The sequence below is a fragment of the Elephas maximus genome, chromosome 25, assembly GCF_024166365.1.
Source record: "Elephas maximus indicus isolate mEleMax1 chromosome 25, mEleMax1 primary haplotype, whole genome shotgun sequence".
Classification (NCBI taxonomy): domain Eukaryota; kingdom Metazoa; phylum Chordata; class Mammalia; order Proboscidea; family Elephantidae; genus Elephas; species Elephas maximus.
In genome coordinates, this window is record NC_064843.1 from 66,056,142 (window position 1) to 66,082,369 (window position 26,228).

At 45.1% G+C, this 26,228-nt stretch overlaps 2 protein-coding genes across 2 annotated transcripts; both read left to right on the forward strand.

The window, feature by feature from the left end:
• The first annotated feature begins 1,424 nt into the window (after positions 1-1,424).
• Positions 1,425-18,913, forward strand: LOC126067367 (cystatin-13-like). The gene is made up of 3 exons (XM_049869160.1): positions 1,425-1,652; positions 17,435-17,548; positions 18,830-18,913. Exons 1-3 carry the CDS (start codon positions 1,425-1,427, stop codon positions 18,911-18,913), a joined length of 426 nt encoding a protein of 141 aa, XP_049725117.1.
• Positions 18,914-23,008: 4,095 nt separating this feature from the next.
• On the forward strand, positions 23,009-25,815 carry LOC126067368 (cystatin-9-like). The gene is made up of 3 exons (XM_049869161.1): positions 23,009-23,248; positions 24,770-24,874; positions 25,720-25,815. The coding sequence occupies exons 1-3, from the start codon at positions 23,009-23,011 to the stop codon at positions 25,813-25,815; spliced, it is 441 nt and encodes a 146-aa protein (XP_049725118.1).
• Positions 25,816-26,228: the final 413 nt, after the last annotated feature.

Genomic DNA, 26,228 nt, shown 5'->3' on the forward strand with positions numbered 1-26,228 from the left:
ATGCAGTGGCTCTCTGCAAGCCTAGGCTTCTGCAGGCTGGAGGCACCGCTGTCCAAGGTGCCCCCCTGCTTGGGCAGCATCAGAGGTGCTTGGGGTTACCTCACAAAGGGCCGAGGGTGTGACCACCTTGGGGAGTGGTATCAGAGGGCAAAACAGCCCAGAGCGCAGCCTGAGATCCCAGCCAGGTGCAGGGGCAAGAATTGAGTCTGCTGGAGACAGAGTGAACTGAGGGGTGGAGTGGCCAGGATCACAAGTGCTCACTAAGGAACCTCCTGCAGCCCGACAACCAGCTCAAGGCCCACACAACCAGGAATGTGGCGAAGGACTTGAGTTTGAGGTGGGTCTGAGGTATAGCTCAGTTGTGTGGGAAATTACCTGAAAGTTAGGGTTCCCTCCAAGTATGCCCTAGGCAAGTTACTTCAGACATCATGGAGCTGTTATGAGGCAGAAACACTCACAGACCAAAGTTAGATGCCTCAATCATATGGCTTATTAAGTCAGTTTGGAACATGGAGTGAAAACCAAGGCGATGGGGTGGAGTAGGTGAAAACACTTCAGACACAGGTACAGGCAGGGTGGGGTGGAGAGCCCACAGCACCTGGCCCTGGAGTCTGGTGCTCACACCTCGAAATCACCGTCTCTCTGCTGCGCCACCCTCCCCAGCGTCCTTATGAGGTCTAAAGTGGAGCACGGGGGCTCACAGACCAAAGGTGCCTTGAGCCAGTAGTGTTCCCTTGCTCTATGGCAGAGGTGCAGGTGTGTCAGCCTGGCCACAGCTGTTACTGCTCACTGACAGCCTCCTGCACAGATGTGGATTTATTTGGATTTCTTGAGCAAAAAACATGCGAGCCAGAATGGTGTCACCAAGGGTGGCCGAATTAAGACCTCATAAGTCTCAAAAATACTCAACAAATAGACGCTAGTGTCGTTACTAATGAGCCTGGTAGGAAGAGGAGAGGTGTAGTGTTGAGGCCTGTGCAAAGGCTTAGAATAATGGCTGAGGGTTTCCACATGTGCTTTGGGAGAATAAGGTGCGTTCTGAGACCCATGCTCTCCAGTGGAAGCATGAGCTGCAGACCCTGTGCCTGTCTGTGCATGTGTGTGTGCCTGGGCACATGTGTGTGCCCATGCATACATGTGTGTACATGTGCATGCATGTGTGTGCATATGAGTGTGTGGTGGTATGAATCTACTCAGAAAGGAAAATGCCAAGATGGGAAAATGGGCTGGACTGTGACTGCAGCTTATTCACTCAGCTTCTTTTAAGGTGGAGGAAAAGGAGAAGCTGTAAGAGAGAGTTTTACCAGTAGGTCATTCCTCTACCCCAGCAGTACTCCAAGAAGGTGTGGGGCAGAGAACTGTGCCTCAACAGAGGTGGCAGGAGCACCCAGCCCACCTCCAGCCTTGGACCTGGAAGGACGGCCATGGCCAGCCCCTGCCAGACCCTGCTGCTTCTGGGGGCCCTCGTGGCCTTTGTGTCCAGGAGTGCCCAAGCCTGGGGCTCACCAAAGGTGGTGAGAAAATTCCAAGATATCCCTGAGACCTATGTCTACGTGCAGCAGGCACTCTGGTATGCCATGAAGGAATATAACAAGGCCAGCAAGGACAAGTACACCTTCAGGGTCATGAAAATCATGAAGTCCCAGGAACAGGTGGGTGTCACATCTGTCCCTGCTCTTACTCCATGGCCTCTGTCAGGGTGGGAACCTGTTGTCCATGGATGGTTATGGGAATGTGGGAATGGAAAACACAACTGAGAGGCCTTCAGCTGAAAATAGTTTTATTTTAGGAGTTTTTGAAGAAAAATTAATTATACTTCATCCTTTATTATTTTGAGATGGAGCTGGAATATAAAATTTTATTAAAATAACTTAAGATTGGTATAGTCACATCAAAAAGTATAGATAAGAGCAGAGAAGACAGCTCTTAGGGGCTCTTAGAGGCCAAGTTTGGGACAGCCGGAGCATCAGAAGGAGGACTGACAGGTCATAACCCAGGGGGCAGGCAAGGAGACTGCGGGTCCAGCAGACACGGAGAAAAGGGGCTGGTGCAGTGGGAATGACTCTTCTTTACAGAACAGGGCCTACTAATAGGTGAGAAAGAAGGAATTTTACTAGAAAAACACCATTTGCAAACATGTATGGTTGTTGGGTGCTGCTGAGTCAATTCCAACTCACTGCAACCCCATGAGACAGAATAGAACTGCCCCGTAGGGTTTTCTAAGCTATAATCTTCATGTAAGGAGATCACCAGGTCTTTCTCCTGCAGAGTTGTCACGTGGGCTCAAACTACTAACCTTTCAGTTAGCAGCCGAGTGCTTAACCGCTTGTGGAATTAATTCAGCCAAAGGTCATCAATAGGTGCCACTATCCTTAGATGAGCAAGTGCTGGGAAACAAATCATTGCAGCAATTGCTAATTAATTACAAAGGGGGAAGAATACCTTTATAGTCAGGAACTCTGTGACCATCCTCGCCAAATGCTCAGACTCGCTGTCATGTGCCCCTGGTGTGATGGGCCGAGGGACATGGCACGCCCTCGATGTCTTCTTCCGTGAAATGTATCCCCAAATGCCATAACGAAGAGCGATTAAACAAACCCACGGAATGGGATATTCTCTGAGACCACTTAAAATATGAGTGTCATTAAGACTGGAGTAAAAAGCCGGTGAACTCTCCCGGATTACCCAAAAAACAACCAAGCCCACTGTCGTCCAGTCATCTCCGACTCATAGCAACCCTATAGGACAGAGTAGAACTGCCCCATAGAGTTTCCAGAAAGCATCTGGTGGATTTGAACTGCCGACCTCTTGGTTTGCAGCTGTAGCACTTAACCACTAGCCACCAGGGTTTCCTTTTTTTGGTTTTGGTCCTGGATTAGAGGAGATTTTAAGAAATGTGACAACTAAATGCCAAGTACAGCCTGGGTGAAATCTTGGATTAAGAAAAAACAATCATGAAGGCATTATTAGGACAACTGGGGCCATTTGGACTCTGGCTATGTGACAGAGAAAGAGCCTTGGGTCCAGTTTAAGTTCCTTGAGAGAGACTGCTGCACTGTGACTGTTTAGGAGGTACTACCCACAGGCCAAGAGCCTCAGGTGGTCAGCCAACTTCTCACAGACAACGTGGGATTAAACACACACATCACCCGTGATGTAGGAAGCTTTAGGGTGCATCACAGACACGGGAACTAGATCCACCAGCCTGGAGGCTGATGAACCAGGAGAGAGTGGCGGGGATGAATGGCGCTGTGCTGGATGGAGTTCAGTGCACATCAGTGCCGCCACCTCCTCTCCATCTCTTCCCTTAACCCTTGTGGTCTGTCCACCCAGGCCACCAGACCACCTGCCCTCATTTCCCATTTTCTTACCTGGCCAGGAGATGCCTCATGCATATTTAGTGAGTGTTCTTGGTGAAGTTCCCAACTTTTCCAGAATTATCCCTCTTCCTCTGTATTATGCTTCCCTACCTATGCAAAGAGAAACAGGTATTTCTGCTTCGTGGGCAGGTATTTAATAATAAAGTAAATTTAATACCTGTATATCTCAAAAATTATCTACATTTTGTGCTATTTGTTCATCTTTTCATGTATGTATATTTTATTACTTAGTTCACTGTACACTTTCGTATGCAGATGAGAATTCAAAGGAATCAGATAGAAATAGGTTCATAAAAAGGCTGCCAAGTCGATTCTGACTCATAGCTACCCCACAGGACAGAGCAGAACTGCCCCATAGGGTTTCCAAGGAGTGCCGAGCTCTTAACCACTGCACCATCAGGGCTCCTTGGTTTCAACACAGACATTTAAAATTTCTTGACACTTAAGCTTTATACCATTGGAAAACATACTGAAGAGAGACAAATGCACCTCTCCCAGAAACAAAAATAAAACAAAACAAAAAGAACAATTCTTGGTGGTAATTTGAAATAAAATTAATAACATACATACAGGCCCTACATAAAGAAAACAGCCTTTCTTATTGGGTGATTTAAGTAAAAAGCACAAATATCTGTATTTGGTTGGCATACTATGGGCTGCCAACCAAACCTGGCCCGTGGCCAGTTTTATATGTCCCATGAGCTAAGAATGGATTTTACATTTTTAAATGGCTAAAAGAAATGAAAAGAAAGAACAATATTTTGTGACACATGGAGATTATATAAAATTTGCACTTCAGTGTTCATAAATAAAATTTTATTGGCAGACAGCCCTGCTTGTTCCTACGTATTCTCTATGGCTGCTTTCACGCTGCAACAGTAGATTTGAGTGGTTTCGACAGAGAGCAAGCAGCATACAAAGCCTAAAATATTTACTTTCTGGTCCTTTAAGAAAAGGATTGCTGACACAGCTCGATATCATAGTTGCCTGAGGTTCTGAGCACAGAGTTTAAAGAATGGCAATGCTGGTAAAAATGAACATCTACCTAGCCTCCAGCCACAGCCAACAAGTATATAACGTTTACTTGCTCCAAGTCCCATTGGTTTTCATGTGCTCACTCAAGTCTTACGGAGGAAGAAACTGAGGCAGAGAGGTGAAGTATCTTGCCCAGAGTCGCACGGTAAGCAGGAGAGCCCCGATTTAAACCCAGGCTGCCCCGCTCTGAGTCAGGACATACTACCACCTCTGGATGATGCAGACAGTGTGAAGGTAGTAGACACAAGTCCAGCCGGGTAGAGGTGGTGATGTCACAGCAAGTCAGGAGAGTCAGAGAGTCCTGCTATGAAAGGAGGGAGGGGTGTCCTCAGTCTCTGCCTTCCCTTTCCTGGACTTCTGAGGCTGAATTAAGACTGGTGCTTGGTTGATTGGGTAGGTGATGAGTGTCTTAGATCAGTCTGTCTTTATTATAATTTTAACTTGGAAGTATTAGTTGAATATGCAGCAGTTCTCAAATGGGGGCAATTTTGCTACCCAGTGGACATTTGGCAACATCTGGAGACTTTTTTAATTGTTGCAACTGGTGTGGAGATGGCGGAGGCTGAAGAGAGGGGAGGTGTTACTGGCTTCTAGTGGGTTGATGCCACTAAACACCCTACAATGCACAGGACAGCCCCCACAGCAAAGAGTTATCTGGCCCCAAATATCAATAGTGCAGAGGCTGAGAAAACCTGATACACAGTCACGAAACAGTTCAGTGAGTATGCATGGAAGTCATTGAGTAAACTGAGTCAACACTGACCCTCAGGGATTTCTAGTCTCACTTGTCATTCCAGAGACCACAGTTGTGTGTCTTTCCAGATGTTTTGTATCTACTTACATACATGCCTGAACATTTTAAAACTATATTTTTATATTCATATAATCATATTTTAGGTACTATTCTGTGATATAATATTTTTGTCACTTAAAATACGCTTTGGAACCTGTTGCACTCCATGAAATTCATATGCCATAATCCATCCATTTTCCTAAAAGACAATAAGTTTAGTTGATAGGAAAAGTGCAGCAATTAATACTCCTTTAGATACATTTCTAGAATATATATCTTAAATTTGAATTCCTTGGTTAAGGAGTGTATTTGCGAGACAATGGCAAAGTGTCCCCTAAAAGGCCTGAATCAATTTAGATTCTCACTAATGGTGCAGCCCTGGGAGCACCTCTTTTTTTGCTCATTCTCACCAACAGTGGGTCTTTTAGATGTTTGCTAAACCAATGGATGCAAAAAATGACATCTTTTTGTATTTCTCTTTTGCTGTCCCTTTTGTATTTTGTATTACCTGTGAAGTGCTGTGTCTTTTATTGAGTTTATTGCTAGTATGTATTCTCTCCTGTGAATTGTTTTCATTCGTCTTCTGTGTTTTTGCCTTGTTCTTACAGGATAGTAGGAATTTTTTGTGTGGATTGCATATTAATTTATTATTTTAAATATGTTGCTAATATTTTGTACTTACTTATTATTTGCATTTTAATTTTGCTTATGGTGGTGTCTTTAAGATTTAAAACAACATCGATATATGTCATGGATTGAATTGTGTCCCCCCAAAAATGTGTGTATCCATTTGGCTGGGCTATGATTTCCAGCATTGTGTGGTTGTCCTCCATTTTGTGATTGTAATTTTATGTTGAGAGGGTTAGGATGGGATTGTAATACCACCCTTACCCAGGTCACATCCCTGATGAAATGTAAATGGAGTTTTCCTGGGGTGTGGGCTGCACCACCTTTCATCTCTCAAGAGATAAAAGGAAAGGGAAGCAAGCAGAGAGTTGGGGACCTCATACCACCAAGAAAGCAGTGCTGGGAGCAGAGCATGTCCTTTGCACTCAGGGTTCCTGCACAGAGAAGCTCCTAGTCTGGGGGAAGATTGATGAGAAGCCCAACAGAGAGAGAAAGACTTCTCCCAGAGCTGACACCCTGAATTTGGACTTTTAGCCTACTTTACTGTGAGAAAATAAACTTCTCTTTGTGAAAGCCATCTACTTGTTGTATTTCTGTTATAGCAGCACTAGACGACTAAGACAATGTATTTATCTTCATTGTTTGGGTTTAGTGTCTTGCTTAAGAAGTTTTTTCCCATCCATAGAGCATAGAAATTACTTATAATTTTAAAATTTCATAATTTTTTTAGCTCATTAGTCTAGCTTCCATTTATTTTTATTTATTATGTGAGCACTGGATCTAATCTTAAGTTTGGAAATAGAGAGGCAGATATTCCAACTCCCCACAGGAAAGAACATCTATGATTTGAAAAGCTGGCTCTCCATAGACTAAATACCCATATATACTTGAACTCTTGAGTCTTCCCTTGAGCTGCTTCTCTGTTCCTGGACTAATATCATAATGTTGTTACTGAGGACAAGTCTTCTATATTATTCTTTTTAAAAACTTAAAAAAAAAAATTGTTGTTGTTGCTAGGTGCCATCGAGTTGGTTCTGACTTGTAGCAGCCCTATGTACAATTGAATGAAACACTGCCGGGTCCTGCACCATCCTCATGATCATTGTTATACTTTACCCCATTATTGCAACCACTGTATCAATCAATCCATCTCCTCAAGGGTCTTCTTTTTCTGATGACCCTCTACTTTACCAAGCATAATGTCCTTCTCCAGGGACTGATCCTTCCTGATAACATGTTCAAAGTATGTGAGACGGAGTCTCGCCATCCTAGCTTCTGAGGAGCATTCTGGCTGTACTTCTTCCAAGACAGATTTGCTCTTTCTTTTGGTAGTTCATGGTATAGTCAATATTCTTCACCAACACCATAATTCTAAGGAGTCAATTCTTCCTTTAGTCTTCCTTATTCATTGTCCAGCTTTCACAGGCATATGAGGTGATTTAAAACACCATGGTTTGGGTCAGGTGCCTTAGTCTTCAAAATGACATCTTTGCTTTTGAACACTTTAAAGAAGTCTTTTGCAGCAGATTTGTCCAGTGTTATGCGCCATTTGATTTTTTGACTGCGGCTTCCATGGGTGTTGATTGTGGATCCAAGTAAAATGAAATCTTTGACAACTTCAACCTTTTTTCAGATTATCATGATGTTGCTTATTGATCCAGTTTTGAGAATTTCTGCATTCGGTTGGATCACCTTTCTTTGGAATAGACATAAATACGAATCTCTTCCAGTTGGTTAGCCAGGTAGCTGTCTTCCAAATTTCTTGGAATAGGCAAGTGAGTACTTCCATCGCTGCATCTGTTTGTTGAAACATCTCAACTGGTATTCCGTCAATTCCTGGAGCCTTGTTTTTCACCAATGTCTTCATTGTAGCTTGGACTTCTTCCTTCAGTAACCATTGCTTCCTGATCATGTTACTTTCTGAGATGATTGAATGTCCACCAGTTCTTGGTACAGTGATTCTGTGTGTTCCTTCCATCTGCTTTTGATGCTTCCTGTGGAGTTCTGTATTTTGCCCATAGAATCCTTCACTATTGCAACTCGAGGCTTGAATTTTTTCTTTAGTTCTTTCAGCTTGAGTAATTCTGAGTGTGTTCTTCCCTTTTGGTTTTCTAACTCCGAATCTTTGCACATGTCATTATAATACTTTATGTTGTCTTCTCGAGCTACCCTTTGAAATCTTCTATTCAGCTCTTTTACTTCATCATTTCTTCCTTTTGCTTTAGCTACTTGATGTTTAAGAACAAGTTTCAGAGTCTCTTCTGACATCTGTTTTGGTCATTTCTTTCTTTCCTGTCTTTTTAATGACCTCTTGCTTTCTTCACGTATGATGTTCTTGATGTCATTCCACAACTCATCTGGTCTTTGGCCATTAGTGCTCAATGTGTCAAATCTATTCTTGAGTGTCTCTAAATTCAGGCGGAATATACTCAAGGTCATACGTTGGCTCTTCTGGACTTGTTCTAATTTTCTTCATCTTCAACTTGAACTTGCATATGAGTAATTGATGGCCTGTTCTGTGGTCTATACCTGGCCTTATTTGCACTGATGATATTGAGCTCCTCCATCATCTCTTTCCACAGATATAATCAATTTGATTTCTGTGTATTCCATCTGGCAAGTACCATGTGTATAGTCACCGCTTATGTTGTTGAAAAAAGAAGTCATGTGTCTTGCAAAATTCTATCATATTGTCTCTGAATTGTTTCTATCCCCAAGGCCATACTTTCCAACTACCGATCCTTCTTTGTTTCCAAATTTCACATTCCAATTACCAGTAATTATCAATGCATCCTAATTGCATGCTCAATCAATTTCAGACTGCAGAAGTTGGTAAAAATCTTCAATTTCTTTATCTTGGGCCTTAGTGAGTTGTGCATAAATTTGAAAAATAGTCATATTAACTGTTCTTCCTTGTAGACATGTGGATATCATCCTATCGCCGACAGCATTGTACTTCAGGATAGATCTTGAAATGTTCTTTTTGACGATGAATGCAATGCCATTACTCTTCAATTTGTCATTCCCAGCATAGTAGAATATGTGATTCTCTGATTGAAAATGGCCAATGCCAGTCCACGTCAGCTCACTAATGTCTAGGATATGGATGTTTATACATTCCATTTCATTGTTGACAATTTCCAATTTTCTTAGATTCATACTTCAAACATCCCATGTTCTGATTTCTAATGGATGTTTGCAGCTGTTTCTTCTCAGTTTCAGTCATGCCGCATCAGCAATTGGAAGTCTCAGAAGCTTGACTCCATGCACGTCACTAAGGTGGACTCTGTTTTGAGGAGGCAGATCTTCCCCAGCTGTCTTTTGAGTGCCTTCCAACCTGACAGACTCATCTTCCGGCACTATATCAGACAATGTTTTGCTGCTATTCATAAGGTTTTCATTGGCTAATTTTTTTCAGAAGTAGACTGCTGGGTCCTTCTTCCTAGTCCGTCTTAGTCTGGAAGCTCAGCTGAAACCTGTCCACCACGGGTGACCCTGCTAGTATTTGAATACTGGTGGTGGCATAGCTTTTGGCATCACAGCAACATGCAAGCCCCCACAGTACAACAAACTGATAGATGGGTGGGGGTTTTAAAAAATATGACTGTGCATTAAAAAAAAAACTTTTTGTTGTAAAATTCACATAAAAACAGGAAAATTCATAGAATACACATGTCAAGAGGAATGAATCGTTATTAAGTGAACACCCAAGAAACATCCCCTGAACAAGGGATGAGGATTGGTGAAAGATTCATTAAAAACCTGCAATAAGCAGATGACACAACTTTGCTTGCCGAAAGTTAAGAGCACTTGAAGCACTTACTAATGAAGATCAAAGACCACAGCCTTCAGTATGGATTACACCTCAACATAAAGAAAACAAAAATCCTCACAACTGGATCAATGAGCAACATCAGGATAAATAGAAAAAAGGTTGAAGTTGTCAAGAATTTCATTTTACTTGGATCCACAATTAACACCCATGGAAGCAGCAGTCAAGAAATCAACTGATGCATTGCACTGGGCAAATATCTACAAAGACCTCTTTAAAATGTTCAAAGGCAAAGATGTCACTGTAAGGACTAAGGTGTGCCTGACCCAACCACCTCATATGTATTCAAAAACTGGGTAAGGAATAAGGAAGACCAAAGAAGAATTGATACCTTTGAATTATGGTGTTTGTGAAGAATATTGAATATACTGTGAACTGCCGAAAGAAGGAACAAATCTGTCTTGGAAGAAGCACAGCCAAAATGCTCCTTAGAAGCAAGGACGGCTAGACTTTGTCTTACACACTTTGGACACGTTATCAGGAGGGATCAGTTCCTGGAGAAGGACATTATGCCTGGTAAAGTAGAGGGTCAGTGAAAAAGAGGAAGACACTCAAGGAGATGGACTGACACTGTGGCTGCAACAATGGGTTCAAGCATAAGAATGATCATGAGGATGGCACAGGACTGGGCAGTGTTTCATTCTTAGGGTCACTGTAAGTCAGAATTGGCTCAACAGTACCTAACAACAACACTTAAACTCCACTTTCTTGCTTCCACAAGCAGTGCTGTTATGAACATACATATTACCCTTACAGGCCTGTGGGAGGATTTCTCTGGGAGATACCCAGGAGTGAATATTATAACTCACTTTTCTCTTGGTATCCCTGTTTTTATTGCAGATGTTTTTGTATATGCTAGCTTATAGTACCTTGTCTGTTTTAAAATATTGAAAATATCTTCTCCTACTCAACCATCTGTCTTTTAAGTTTGTCCATGTTATCCTTTGTTATTGATAGATACTTAATTTGATATAGTCAAATTATTTTTCTTCATTTTTTTTGTTATTGTTTATTGACTGGGGCTTACAAAGATAATTTTCTACATTCATTTTTATTATATTTATAGTTTTAGTTTGCCATATTTAGGTCTGCAGTACTTCTGGATTTCCCCATTAGTAAGTTAGGAACCCAGTTTTACTTTTCTCCATATAGTGAGTCATTTTTCCCAACATCATCTGCTGAGCAGTCAGCCCTTTCACCTCGAATTAGTGGCGTCATCTTAATTAATTTATTCGTTGTCATATAGAAGGCTGGTTATAGGTTCCTCCTAGCCAATGCGTTAGTTCTCTATTGCTGCATAACAAATTAACACAAACTTGCCGCTGTAAAACCACCGCACTTTTTAGCTCACAGTTCTGTAGGTCAGAGATCCAACGTGGCATGGCTGGGTTCTCTACTCAGAGTATCTTAGGGCTGATTAGTATGACAGGGTGATGCCTGGGCTGAGCTCTTGCCCCTGGGAGGAAAAAAACCCCAAAAAACCTGCTTTCGAGCTCTTCCTTTTTAATGGCAAAACTCAGTTTCTTATAATTGTAGGGCTAATACCTCCTACAACTAAAATCAATTGGGGGCTAACTTCCTCCTTTGTCCTGTGGCCCCTCTCTCATCTTCGAGCCAGCAACAACACATTGAATCTTTCTCATGCTGCAAATCTCTGACTTTCCTGTCTCTAACCTTGAGACCCATATTTAAAGGGTCATGTGATTAGATCAGGCCTACCTGGTTAATCTCTCTTTGCCGTATAACATAGCCTAATCATGGGAGTGAAATCTGTCATATCCCCAGTCCCAGGATGATACAGAACGTGCACCACAGGGGACAGCTGTCATAGGATTCTGCCTGCCACACCATTTTGTTCAATGCCAAAGCAGCTCTCCTAGGATTTCTAAAATGTTTATTATATTTTCTCAACTATATTTTATTCTTCTGGAGTCAGTTATTGTGTTTAACTTGGTCATTTTTTTTTTTTTTAACTTTTATTGTGCTTTAAGTAAAAGTTTACAGATCAAGTCAGTCTTTCATACAAAAATATATACACTTAATGAGACAGTACACTCCTTCCCTCCACATTTTCATGTCCATTCGGCCAGCTTCTGACCCCCTCTGCCCTCTCATCTCCCCTCCACCCTCTCATCTCCCCTCCACATAGTTTCATGTGCCGACTTGGTCCAAGAAGCTCACTCTTCACCAGTATCATTTTCTATCCCATAGTGCAGTCCAATCCCTGACTGAAGAGTTGGCTTTGGGAATGGTTCCCGTCTTGGGCTAACAGAAGGTCTGGGGACCCTGACCTCCAGGGTCCTTCTAGTCTCAGTCAGACCATTAAGTCTGGCCTTTTCACGAGAATTTTGGGTCTGCATCCCACTGCTCTCCTGCTCCCTCAGGGGTTCTCTGTTTTGTTCCCTGTCAGGGCAGTCATCAGTTGTAGCTGGGTAGCATCTAGCTTCGGGTCTCTGGTTTATGTGGCCCTTTCTGTCTCTTGGACTCATAATTACCTTGTGTCTTTGGTGTTCTTCATTCTTCTTTGCTCCAGGTGGGCTGAGACCAATTGATGCATCTTAGACGGCTGCTTGCTAGCATGTAAAACACCAGACGCCACTCTCCAAAGTGGGATGCAGGATGTTTTCTTAATAGATTTTATTATGCCAGTTGACTTAGATGTCCCCTGAAACCATGGTCCCCAAACCCCCACCTCTGCTACACTGGTCTTCGAAGCATTCAGTTTATTCAGAAAGCTTCTTTACTTTCGGTTTAGTCCAGTTGTGCTGACCTCTCCTATATTGTGTGTTGTCTTTTCCTTCACCTAAAATAGTGCTTATTTACTATCTACTTAGTGAAAACTCCTCTCCCTCCCTCCCTCCCCACTCTTGTAACAATCAAAGCATATTTTCTTCTCTTTTTAAACTATTTCTCTAGTTCTTATAATAGTGGTCTCATATGATATTTGTCCTTTTGCAACTGACTAATTTCACTCAGCATAATGCCTTCCAGATTCCTCCATGTTATGAAATGTTTCACGGATTCATCATTATTCTCTATCAATGTATAGTGTTTCATTGTGTGAATATACCATAATTTATTTATCCATTCATCCGTTGATAGGCACCTCGGTTGCTTCCATCTTTTTTCTATTGTAAACAGTGCGTCACTAAACACGGGTGTGCATATATCTGCTTGAGTAAAGGCTCTTATTTCTCTAGGATATATTCCAAGGAGTGGGATTGCTGGATCATATGGTAGTTCTATTTCTAGCTTTTTAAGGAAGCACCAAATCAATTTTCAAAGTGGTTGTACCATTTGACATTCCCACCAGTGGTGTATAAGTTTTCCAGTCTCTCCGCAACATCTCTAGTATTTATTATTTTGTGTTTTTGGATTAATCCCAGCCTTGTTGGAGTGAGATGGAATCTCATTGTAGTTTTGATTTGAATTTCTGTAATGGCTAATGATCGCGAGCATTTCCTCAGTATCTGTTAGCTACTTGAATGTCTTCTTTAGTGAAGTGCCTGTTTATATCCTTTGTCTATTTTTTAATTCGGTTATTTGTCTTTTTGTAGTTGAGTTTTTGCAGTATCATGTAGATTTAGAGACAAGATGCTGACCGGAAATGTCATAGCTAAAAACTTTTTCCCAGTCTGTAGGTAATCTTTTCACTCTTTTGGTGAAGTCTTTGGATGAGCATAGGCGTTTGATTTTTAGGAGCTCCCAGTTATCTAGTTTTCCTTCTGCATTGTTAGTAATGTTTTGTATACTATTTATGCCATGCATTAGGGGTCCTAGCATTGTCCCTATTTTTTCTTTCATGGCCTTTATCATTTTAGATTTTATATTTAGGTCTTTGATCCATTTTGAGTTAGTTTTTGTGCATGGTGTGAGGTATGGGTCTTTTTTTGTTTTTTTGCAGATGGATATCCAGTTATGACTGCACCATTTGTTAAAAAGACTGTCCTTTCCCCATTTAACTGACTTTGGGCCTTTGTCAAATATCAGCTGCTCATGTGTGGATGTATTTATGTCTGGATTCTCAATTCTGTTCCATTGGTCTATGTGGCTGTTGTTGTACCAGTACCAGGCTGTTTTGACTACTGCAGCGTTATAATAGGTTCTAAAATCAGGTAGAGTGAAGCCTCCAATTTTGTTCTTCTTTTTCAGTAATGCTTAACTTATCCAGGGCCTTTTTCCCTTCCTTATGAAGTTGTTGATTTGTTTCTCCATCTCACTAAAAAATGTCGTTGGAATTTGGATCGGATTTGCATTAAATCTATAGATGGCTTTTGGTAGAATAGACATTTTTACAATGTTAAGTCTTCCTATCCATGAGCAAGCTATGTTTTTCCACTTATGTAGGTTTCTTTTGGTTTCTTGCAGTAGTGTCTTGTAGTTTTCTTTGTATAAGTCTTTACATCTCTGGCAAGATTTATTCCTAAGTATTTTATCTTCTTGGGGGCTACTGTAAATGGTATTGATTTGGTGATTTCCTCTTCGATGTTCTTTTTGTTGGTGTAGAGGAATCCAACTGATTTTTTTTATGTTTATCTTGTGTCCTGATACTCTGCTGAACTCTCCTGTTAGTTTCAGTAGTTTTCTTGAGGATTCTTTAGGGTTTTCTGTGTAAAAGATCATGTCATCTACAAATAGAGATACTTTTACTTCTTCCTTTCCAATCTGGATGCCCTTTATTTCTTTATCTAGCCTAATTGCTCTGTCTAGGACCTCCAGCACAATGTTGAATAAGAGTGGTGATAAAAGTCATCCTTGTCTGGCTCCTAATCTCAAGGGGAATGCTTTCAGACTCTCTCCATTTAGGAAGATGTTGGCTGTTGGCTTTTTATAAATGCCTTTTATTATGCTGAGGAGTTTTCCTTCTATTCCTATTTTGGTGAGAGTTTTTATCACGAATGGGTGTCAAACTTTGTCAAATGCCTTTTCTGCATCAATTGATAAAATCATGTGGTTCTTGTCTTTTGTTTTATTTAAATGATGGATTACGTTAATTGTTTTTCTAGTGTTAAACTCTCCCTGCATACCTGGTATGAATCCCACTTGGTCATGGTGAATTATAAAACATCTATTCTTAAGGATCAAGAAGACAAGACCCAAAAAAGTGAAGCTGCTTGCTCAGATTCACACATCTTTGTTCAAACAAAGATAATATGTAAGAAGCAGAAGAATTAAAATCCTCCCATTGGCTTCTAGAATGTACCCTAATGGCTTTTACTGGGCAACTCATGCCCAAATCTTTCAGTTTATAGTGACGCAGAGCTCTTTAAAATACAATTACCTCTTCAATGTCTCAAGTGCCTGAATCTGCACACTAAGCTTCGGTTCACCAAAAGAGTTAATAAATGTCACTCTTAACCAAACGATCAAGCAAAATCCAAGGAAGATTCTCTTTAATCAAGCAGCTGGTTTTCAAAACATGCTAAACAAAACTTAAGAAAACATGAGAAAGAGAACAAAAAGAATAAGCAAAATCTCATTTTCCGAGGGCACTCACCCTGTTGATGTTGAAGGGGAGTGGAGTGTGAATGTGTGGGTCTCTATTTTTTTTTTTGCTGGCTTCTGCTCTGCAGTCCAGGTCTCCTTGAGGTTGACTAGATTCATGGCTTTAGAATCCCTGCAGTGACCACCCATTAACTCTTGTAGGGTGAAAACACCGTGAAGTTTAGCGAAGCGAAAAGAAAGGTTTTATTTGGTATATATTTAAAGAGGCAAAAGTAGGAAAGGGACAAGGATGCTGCCAGAGCCATGTCTGTCCGAGTCTCTGTGCCCAGTTCTTAAGGATGCACCTTAGTGGGCTGCATTCTGGGATCTCTTGAACGTTTCCCATCCTCTGGATACACACACTTACACATTCACACAACCTAAACTGGTGCGCCAACCTAGCAGGTAATTGAGCCTTTTATGCCCTCAGAGGTCAAAGTCCTCTTGCTTCTTGGGACTCTTCTAAGGCCTTATCCTGTTATTTACCAACTAACCTCAGATTCCTAACGTCCTCAATGGTCAATTTCTCCTACTTCTTAGGACTCTTATAAGGCCTTACCTAGGTACTTATCAAACAACCCAGGTGCCCTTTGTGTCTTCCATAGATTCATCTTTTGGGTTTGGGTGGATCGGCTTCCAGGGCTGCTCCAAGGTCTCCAGGAGAAATTTCCTGGTGGCACCAGACACTAGGGTCTGCCTGTTGTCCAGTCTACCTCAGGAACCCAGCAGATGACTCCTGGCTAGCTCGCCAGAAATGTTACTGGGTGGAAACCCCAGGTTCTTGCTTGGCATGACTAAGTACTAACCAATAAACAAGAGGCTGAGGTGGGAGAACAAGAAAAGCATCTTTATTTCTTTGTACAAGGAAAAGGAGCCATTCAGAGCTCATGCCGCCAAGACTACTCTCCAAGGGCTAGCAGACAAGTTAGTTTTAAAGGGGTTTACAAGTGGAGAGTTCATACAAATTACATCAGCGACATCCTTAATCATGCCACACAGGCACAATGAGGTTTACATAGAACCTTCAAGAAAAGCAGAACTCCAATGCAAAGCTGAGGGGGAGGAAGCCCAGCAAAGGAAACAGAATTTTTATTGTGGGGGCTCTGTCTCAATCATGGAGCCCAGGTGGCACAGTGGTTAAGAGCTAACGCTGCTAACCAAAAGGTTGACTGTTCAAATCCACCATCCCCTACTTGGAAACCCTATGGGTCAATTTTACTCTGTCCTATAGGTGGCTATGAGTCACAATTGAATCGACGGCAATGAGTTTGGTTTTTTGATTTTGGAATGACATCCTTCCTTAATTTAAAGCTTTTTTATTATCATATTTTACAATATATTAATAAAATTTTTAGTAAGTTGGGGCCTAAGGGATGGTTTGTGTGAAGGTTCACTTTGCCTCCTTGTCCTTTTCTTTGCCTTTTTGTAATAAGAGCAAGGACTTAGTGATTCTCCTTTTGAAACATTAATCAAAAAGTGATCGAAAACTGACTAAGGGCAGTGTTTGGTTACAAAGCTTTAGAAGAGAGCCTTACCTTTAAGGAACCCAAACACAGAGAGACCCTTCTGCCTTTTGCCAGTTTTGGGCCTTGGAAGCCTAGGCCTTAACCCAGTGCTTCTCAGAGTGGGTCCTAGGGCCATCAGCACTAACATCACCTAGCAGCTTGTTAGAAAAGTTCGTTCTGCACCCTCCCTCTCACCATCTACAGAGAAAGAGTGGCAGAGGGTGGGGCCCAGGGGCCTCTGCTTTAAAAAGACCTCTAGGTGATTCTGATGGTCACTAAAGCATGCGAATTACTTCCTTAAACAAGGGTAATTTGTGTATGTGTGTTTGTGTGTGTGTGAGAGAGAGAAAGACAGAGAGAGAAGGGGCAAGGAGTGGGAGAGGGAGAGAGAGAGAAAGGAAGAGAGGAAGCATATCAAGGTAAAAACCCCATTTACTCCAAAACTGCTCATAAGTAAACCATAGGTCAGAGAGCTGAGGGGAGGAAGGGTAACAAGACATTCTTTGCCCTACACAGTCAAAATGACATGTCTATTTTTAGATGTGACAGTTGATACTGTGTACTCCTCTATGGGAGCCCTGGTGACCCAGTGGTTAAGACCTCAGCTGCTAACCAAAAAGTCGGCAGTTTGACTCTACCAGCTGTTCCTCGGAAAGGCTATGAGGCAGTTTTACTCTGTCCTATACGGTTGCCATGAGTTGAAATCAATTTGATGGCAATGGGTTTGGTTTGGTTTTATTCTTTTATGATATCTAAAATTTAAATTATTCATTGACAGGTCACAGATAGTTTGGAGTACTATATTGAAGTCAAAATTGCCCGAACAATGTGCAAGAAAATTTCGGGAGAAAATGAGAACTGCTTATTTCAACAAGATCCCAAAATGCAAAAGGTAGGTGGCTGAGATCGGGGGCATGATGGCCCCGGTTAAGCTTGTGCGCCAGACAGAGAAAACCAGCAGGACCAACCCGGCTTCTGCTGTCTAGTTTCTTTTAAACCATAAAAATAACCGGTTGCGGTAGAGCTGACTCTCGCTTACGGCGGCTCCATGTGTGTCAGAGTAGAACTGTGCTCCATAAGGTTTTCAAGGGTTGATTTCTCTGGAAGTAGATCACCAGACGTTTCTTCTGAGGTACCTCTGGGTAGACTTGAATTCCCTATCTGCTATTTACCAGCTGAGCATGTTAACCCTTTGCACCACCCAGGGACTCTTTGAAACCATATTCTGCTCATATTCAGGATTGTAAGTGGCCATGTTCTAAACATGGAGCACTGGAGCCATTTTCTATTGCCGATGCCAGTCCCGCCCGCACTTTCCCTCTGCCTGGACACTGTGGCTTAGAGCAACAGCAAGTCCTTATTTCTCACTATTCTGCAATCTGGGCTGGATTCCGCTGGGCAACTATTCCATCCTCTGTGGTGCCTGCTGGGTCAGTGATATTTCGGCCTCAGGTGGGATTGCTGAAATAGTTGGGACCGGCTATCTTTCTCAATGCACTTAGGGCCTCTTCCACGGGGCAAACTTGTAGGGTGACCCATCATCCTGGTTTGTCCAGGAGTTGGGGTATCCTGGGTTGTGGGACCTTCAGCACTCCAGCCAGGAAAGCCCCAGGCTAACAGGGATGAGTTGGTCACTCTACCCTTGGACTCTGAAGGGCTCTGGGAAGCGATCCATGTATCTGTTCCTATCCCTCCCCACTGCAAGTTTTCTTTGTAGTCTCTGTTCAGTTTCTGACCCTCACCTCAGGTGCACAGGACTCTGTCCCATCCTTGTTAGGGTGCCTCACCTGGGCAGGTCCTGCTGGGTCTTATAGGGTCTCCATGGCTCAAAGGGAAGATGGCATGGCTGGATGAAGGACCTAGAGCTGACGATAGGACTTTCTCAAGGATCACCAGCCCTGGGCTTCCATCCCTGCTCTCTTTGAATGGACAAGAGCCACATTTATGGTGGCTTGGATGAGAGTGATGGTGACTTGATCAGGATCCACCTTAATGAGTGACGCTGGCTTCTTACCATCAGGATTCTAGGTCAACAGCTCTGTGGACTCCTCAAGGCATGGCAGCCTCTGACCACCTCTTAGGCCCCTAAAGCCAAATCTCAGCACAGGGAAATTGAAACTTTTCTGTATTTTTTAAAAAAATACAGGTTGATTATTCTTATTGTCTCTTTTAGGTGGCTTTTTGCACTTTCATTGTTGCATCTAAACCCTGGAAATTTGAGCTCAATATGCTGAAGAAACAGTGCAAAGATGCCTAATCGTCTTCTAGCACATCCTGCCACTCTCACTTGCGTTTTAAAGAAGAAGCAAAGATACTTGCAAGACATTTAAACAACACAGCTGACCCATCTCCTTCATTTCTTTGTGGCCAATTTGCTTTTTTGTGTGTTCTTCAGGGCTGATGCTGAGAATGTGTGGTGCTTTTTACAGCACTGGGCAGCCTCTTCTAGTTGACTGATTCATTTACTGGCAGGGCCTTCTGCTACTGCTAAACTGAGTATATGCTCTCGCTCACTTTCTGTGTAACGACTGGAGGACCAAGCCCTCAACTTCTTCAAGCTGGTGGGTGCTTTCTGCAAGGCTTGGTTGCCTTGAGTGTGTTCATCTTTAGTATGTGGATTTTATAGAAAATTCCCTGCCCAGGACTCTTGGCAAGACATGGTCCAAAATGGCTTAGGGGTATTTTGGTTTTAAATCCCAGATCCACCCAGTGACATAGGTCTTAAGTTCAGTCATTCAGAGCTTTGTGTTGTACAGAGAAAATGCCAGAGTGATGGTACATGGAGAGTAGGCTGCGTTTGTACATGAGTGTGTGCGGTGTGTGTATGTGTGTGTGGTGTGTGTATGTTTATGCATGAGTGCATATATCTGTGTATGTGTGTGGTATGTGTATAAGTATGTATGTGTGGCATGTATATATGGACATAAGCATGTACATCTGTATATGTGTATACATATGAGTGTGTGTATGTGTGTCCATGAGTGGTAGTGCGTATGTACATGTGCATGCATGAACGTGTGTGCTTGTATGTGTGTACATGAGAGTGTGTGTATGCACAGTGGGTATTTTAGCTATTTAATGCTGCATGACACACCACTCTACCACGTAGTGTCTTAAATCAACAATGATTATTTCTCTTATGGTTTTGTGGGTCAGGAATTTGTGGGGGCATGGCTGGGGCCCATAATCATCTGAAAGCTTGACTGGTTCTGGAGAACCCACTTCCAAGGTAGCTCCCTATGTGACCAGCATTGGGTGTTGGTGGGAGGTCTCTGTGCTTCTGTACACGGGCCTCCACAGGGCTGCTTGAGTGCTTGACATGGTGGCTGGCTTCTTCCAGAGAGAGTGTTCCAAGAAACAAAGCTGCAAGCCACAATGCCTCTCGTGACCTAGCTTCAGAAGTCACACACCATCATCTTTTCTAGATTAGCCTTAATTCAGTGTGGGAAGAGACACTATAGGGGTGTGAAGACCAGGAGATGAGGCCCACTGGAGGCCATCTTGGAGCTGACTACTACAATGCGTGTATCTATGTGTTTGTGTGAGTGTGTGTATGTGCATGTGTATGTCTATGTATGTGTGTGAGTGTGTGTGCATGTTTGTACGTCTATGTATTATGTGACTATGTGTGAGTGTGTGTGCATGTCCATGTGCACGTGTGTGTATAGCTATGTGTGTGTGAGTGTAGATGTGGGCTGAGATGATGAAGGATAACATGACCAGAAAGGAGGCACACTCCCAAGTCTGGACGTGGGAACGACTGGACTGTTGTGCATGCGGAGGCCAGCAGTGAAATGTCAGCAATAACACAAGGGTCAGGCTCTAGCTTAGACTCATGAAAGATGGTAAAGCTTGGAGGAATCTTGGCAGCTCAACATCCCACGATGGTTGCTCTCTGGCAGGGCCTTCTGCAAGTATCCGAGACTCTCTGCCTGAGGCTTTCTGTCAGTCAGTGAGGAACAAGCTGGAAGTGCTGGGGAGTAGTGCCCCTGGGAGGAGCCCTCATCCAGGGGCAGAAGTTGAAGGATAAATACCCCAGCCTTCTTGCCCCTGGAAAGATAACACTGAGGTGTTTTCTACCCAGTGCCTGAGGTGTCGTCAATAAGATTGAGCCCTAGTTGTGCACATTATTTATTCTACTGTGTACTGCTCCTGTCCCAGTTCTACTTTTCCATTGCCCTTCTGGTATTTTTAGGGATCACTTTAAAGACACCACTTGCCCATGCATTTTTGCTTCAAGAGTGACTTCTAAAGGAACAACCTAAGAGAGGAGCTCAGGTCTACTGTGCAGGGAAGCTGGGAGCCAGCCTCAGGGCTTGCCTGGGTGATGTCAGACAGCAGGGCCTGCTTCTCCTACACCTACCTCCCTGGTCTTGCCAGCTGCCATATCCTAGGGAGGACAGGTGCAGGAATACATCTGGGCCCTGCCACACGTGGCCTCCCCCTCCATGTGCTCATAGAGCCCTGGAGACACAGCAGAGCAGTTCTTCTCAAATACCTCTGCCCCACCTCAGGATGCAGCTCTCCATGCTGTTACTTGCAGAGCCTGCACACCTCACTTCTCCCCTCATCTTGGCCCTTCAACCTCAAAGCACAGTGAATGTGCAGCTGTGTTTCCAGGTTGCTTCTTAGCCAGACTGGGCCAGCCCGACCAGTTCCATGTGCAGCCTGTGGAGAAGGGCATTCACCCCTGAGCCCTGATAGCACCATTGAGCATCTGGAGAGACGTGGGTGCTTAAACACCTGGATCTGTTGTTTTTACCTCATTAACACCTGTGGTCCTGCCCTTGGGGTAAGGAAAGGTGACAGAGGAAAGAACCCAGGGGGTCCTGAGCTGTGGGGATGAGGAAAGAGGGGAGAAGGAGAGAGCCTGGGAGGTCCTGAGCCATGGGAGTGAGGAAAGGAGGGGGTCAGAGAGGCTCCCACAGCACAGGCCCCTCCAGCCCAGCCTGACCCTCTCTACCCTGGATGGTGAGTAAGAAATGTCACTGCATGAAAGGGGGTGGTGAGATCTCAGGGTTCACATACAGCAGCTGCTCCCCCACCCCTGAGGAATCCACGTAAGTTCTTCCTGAACCACAGAGACTGCCAGGGCCTGGCCTTGGAGACGTGAGTGCCAGCCCAGTCACCCACGCGTCAGTCCTCAGGCTTCCTGTCCCTGACTCCTCCACGCCTTAGGTCCATCTCCCAAGTGGGGACAGCATTGCCCATGCCACCTCAAAGTCTTGTTGCTTGGGGCATAAATGGGGTCCTGGGGTGGCAGTGCTGTTTGAACTGGAAAGTTCTAGCTTAGGTTGGGAATTTTTCTGCACTGCAACTACTTCCCTCTGCTAGGGTGAATTTGGAACCTACACATTTCTAACTTCTCCATAGATTTCTGGACCTGGGCCACAGCCCTGGGGACAAGAGTTAAAGCAGGGCTCAGTGCTGCCACAGAGAATGACAACCAAGTGTAGAACTGGGGGTTATTTTCACTACCATAATGATCAAAGTGTCCCTGAGTGTCAGCCTGGGGAGGGGACAACAGACAGAGAAGGCAGGAGCAACAGTGCCCTCCAGAGTGGTGGCTCAGGCAGCAGGGGTGCAAGGGAGCCATTCTCTGGCTTTGCTAAACCCCTTCCCATGTCTGTGTCTGAGGCAGGCCCTGTGTGTGCCAGTGCATGTCCCAAGGGGCTGTCCCCATAGCCAGCACATATATGTCCTTCCTTGAGTCTTTTCTCTGCCACAAGGCAGTCCTACTGGAGAACAGAAAAAGTCCTGAGGTAATAATGCCCATGGCTAGCCTTCCCAGAGCCTCCAGTGCCCTCCTTCTGGAGCTGGAAATCCGAAGGCAAGGTTTGGGGCCTTTCCACAGTGCCACCTCACAGGTTTGCCTTCTATTCACCGACAAAGGTAGCTCTCCGCAACTCAACCCTTTGGCTCTGTCCTTGCTCATCAGCTGGTCCTGCTGGTGCCTCCAGGAGGCATGTCCACATACGCCTCTCCCACTTGTCTCTTCCTCTCAGAGTGTGATTCTGGGGCGTCAAAGTCAAAGACCCCCTCATACCACCGAGGCTCTGAGATAGAGGTTGTGGCTGGCATGAATCCCAGGTGGCTCACCGCTCCCAAGCTGCTCCTTCCCAGCCCATACCACCTGATGCTGTTCCTTCCCTGTGGACAGGGGAACTTATCACCTTCGGGTGGAGTCTGAGGGTTGACATTTATGAAGGGACAGGGTGGCATGGCAGAGAGGAGGCCAGGAGGGTGGAGGCATCCTAGAGGAGACAGTGTGAGCTCTGGACCCGTGCCCAGGCAGGCTGTGTGGGAGCCAGTGCTGTGCAGGCAGAGGCGGTGGGAGCTGGTCAATGCAGCCATGTCCCGCTGGCCTCAGAGATGGGCTCGGCCCTGCTGGGTGCTTCTGCTCCGCTTGGGCTTCCTGCTCCTGGTGACTCATGCATGGTGTACCAAAGAGGAAAATGACCTTGATGACCAAGACATCATGGCTGAGTACTTCCCAGCCACCGTGGAGTATGCCTTGCACTCATTCAACCTGAGGAGCAGGGACACTCAAGCCTACAGGCTGGTGCGCATCCTGAGGGCCTGGAAGGAAAAGGTGAGTGAACAGCTTCGCTTCTGCCCTGCTGTCCTGAATTTGCTGTTAAATTAGGGACAACTTAGCACGGTAACTTCGTTCAGAATTTGAAGTCCATACTCCAGTAAATTACAGGTTAGTTCAGTTTTGCTTTTTATGAAAGATTTAAAAACTCTGTCAATATTTTATTCACATGCAAGATAGATTTTTCAATCTGCATCAATTTTATGACATCGTTTGTCTGAAGAATGGCTTCAAAATATGAACGAATAAGTAGATCAGGATACTGGGTAAGGGAACCAGCTTGACAGAAAGTGTCCACAGAGACAGACTGAGAAGATACATGTCAAGGAAATAAAATGAAAAGATAATTAGGAAAACCGAGAGAGGGCAGGAGCTGGAGGGCTGATTCAGGAACAATTAGGATGCCTGTCATCCCAAGGGAGATTCTGTGAGTCAGCTCCTCATCTCCAACCCCCTTTTGGTCAGCGTTTCTGGTCTGGTGTGGTCTTCACCTACGATGGCTTCATCGGTGGATCGCAGGCTATTTTTCTCTAGCCCCAGATCACTGTACTTAATCCCAACGTGTTCTCTTTTTAAGTAGAATCATACAGATCTGCCCCAGGAAGGCACTTTTCCTCTGGGCTTGGGCATCCACAGAAGAGCCCTCTCCTGAAGGACACTTCTGTGAGTGTGGCAGGTGGGCATTGCTTTCTTGGCTTCTGTGCCCAGCACCTGAAAGGCAGGCGAAGGACCACCTTACCCTCCTCCCCACCAACAGAGAGAGAAGGTCAGGACTCTCAAGAAACTGGTCCTCAGCATTCGTCATGTCTTTGGGGCCAAAGCACCCTGGGGACAGCCTGCACTGGACGTCCTAGCTTAGGCTCACAGTCCCTGTGAAGTTGAGGACGCGAAGTAAAGATAATTTCAGAGTGCAGTTTGGGGCAAATGTTTCTTGAAACCATTGTTCCATGTGTGCGGGGGGGGGGGGGCATGCATATGTGTATATGTTTACCCTTGTACCAGGTGGCTCTGTAGGAAGTATTCTTGCTGTTGGTCCAGGTAGAAGGTTTGACAACACTGCTGTGGACAAGACTCCCTCTCTCAGTTGACTTTGCCAACAAACTCCTGGACAGCCCACCACTCCAGGCAGGCAGAAGAGCACTGGCAGCAGCTACCCGTGCTCTGGGGAGCACTGGCAGCAGACACTTGTGCTCTGGGGGTGCATTTGATTTCAGATGCCTGGGCCAGTGAGGGAGGGCTCTCCATGGGCGAGAGGCTGCATGACATCCTGAGGTGGGACTCAGCCTGTGTTTTCCCCCATTCCCCAACACTGTCCTGCCTGTCTTTAAATCCCTGACTGGAGAAGGTTCTACCTGCCTTGACCTCCAGCGACAGAATCGCAGCCCTGGGTGAGCCCCTAAGTGAGCAAACTGGGTCTCTCCTACACTGAACACATCTACACTAATAGCTCCCCGGGGGAGGGGGGACAAGAGGGATGTCTCCACCGTCAAGTCTGTCTGTCCATTGTCTGGTCCGTAGATGGATTCCATGCTGGCTTTCTCCATGGAGCTGGAGCTGCGCCAGACCACGTGTGGGAAATTTGAAGAAGACATTGACAACTGCCCCTTCCAGGAAAGCCCAGAGGTGACCTTCCATTGCTTTTTGCACAGCTGTGTACACTGCATGCTTCGGGGAGAGGGGTATGGGGAACAGTTGACAAAGGGATTCCAAAGGCAGCGAAAGTGGGTGAGAGAGATACCACCATGCCACCTGCTGGTGCCTGAGCTCGGTGCAGAGCCAGCAGGCAGGCAGTCTAGAGGTCCCACTCAGCCCTGCCCACATGGGTATTCAAAGTGTTCCTGCCCCATCAAGTCCTAGGCTCTGGGGCCAGCGAATAGAGGATGTGTTCCCCCCTTACTGATCTCTTCCCTCACTCCCTCCCCTGCCTCCAGGGGGAAGGTGCCCTGGTCCCTGCTTAGACATGGCATTTGCCCAAGGGGCCCATCTCAGGCCTCCCTACCACTCATCCAGGTCTGAGGGCTGGAGCTGAGGAGAGCCGCCTGCACCCTGGCAGCCACTGCTCTGGGCCTGCTGAGCTGCAGCGCCCACTCCTGGGATGGGTGCTGGGCAGCCTTGGGTGTAAGTAGAGGTGACCGCAGAAGTAGTCTAGCCCCATCTAAGGGTCCTTGCTCTCTGAGCAGCGCCCTCTGGATCCTAGGGTTTTGTGGCTGCTCTGGGGGCCCCCTGGGGCCACAGGCCTGGGGAGAGGATGAAAGGACACACAGCTTCTGCCAAGAGTCTGGGCATGCTGAAGGCAGGAAGTTCCAGCACCCCAGGGCCCTCATCTATGGGCCAGGGCTGCATCCCTGAGGTGCCGACCCCTAGCATAGCCATGTTGCAGATGGACGCAAGGACATGCCACCTATTCAGAGCTTGACTACAGCTCTCAAAATCTCTTCCACGCTGGTCCCTCCATAATGTCCCCACAGACTCTCAGCTGCTTCTTCACCGTCAGCACCCAGCCCTGGAGAACCAAGTTTGACCTTCTGAACAGCACCTGTGAGGAGGGTTTCCCGGACTCCTGACCTCACCACAGAGACATGGCTGCTCTTCCTGGGCCCCCAGCAGCTCTCCGGGAGCAGCTTCTCATGGCTGACGGTCCGTGCTGCTGCTCTCCTGGATCCCAGGTGACTGGGCCTCTCACCACAGCCTTAGACTCAGTAGAAGTACTTACCACTTCTGCGGTTTCCTTGTGTAGACTAGACCATTAAATGTCAGCATTTGAAACAGCTTTGTGTTCACTGGTTTCGGGGAGTGGGGTATGGAACAAGGGCCAAAGTTGTCAACCCCGAAACTCAACACCCCTGAATGCCCTGTGTCTGGTTCACCCATGACCTGCAGCTGATACTCCCTCCCAAAGCACCTGTGTCTCCCTCCTACTCAGCCAGGGCTTTTGCTGTGCCAGAGCAGGTACAGCATGCAGGTGTGAGACAGGTGA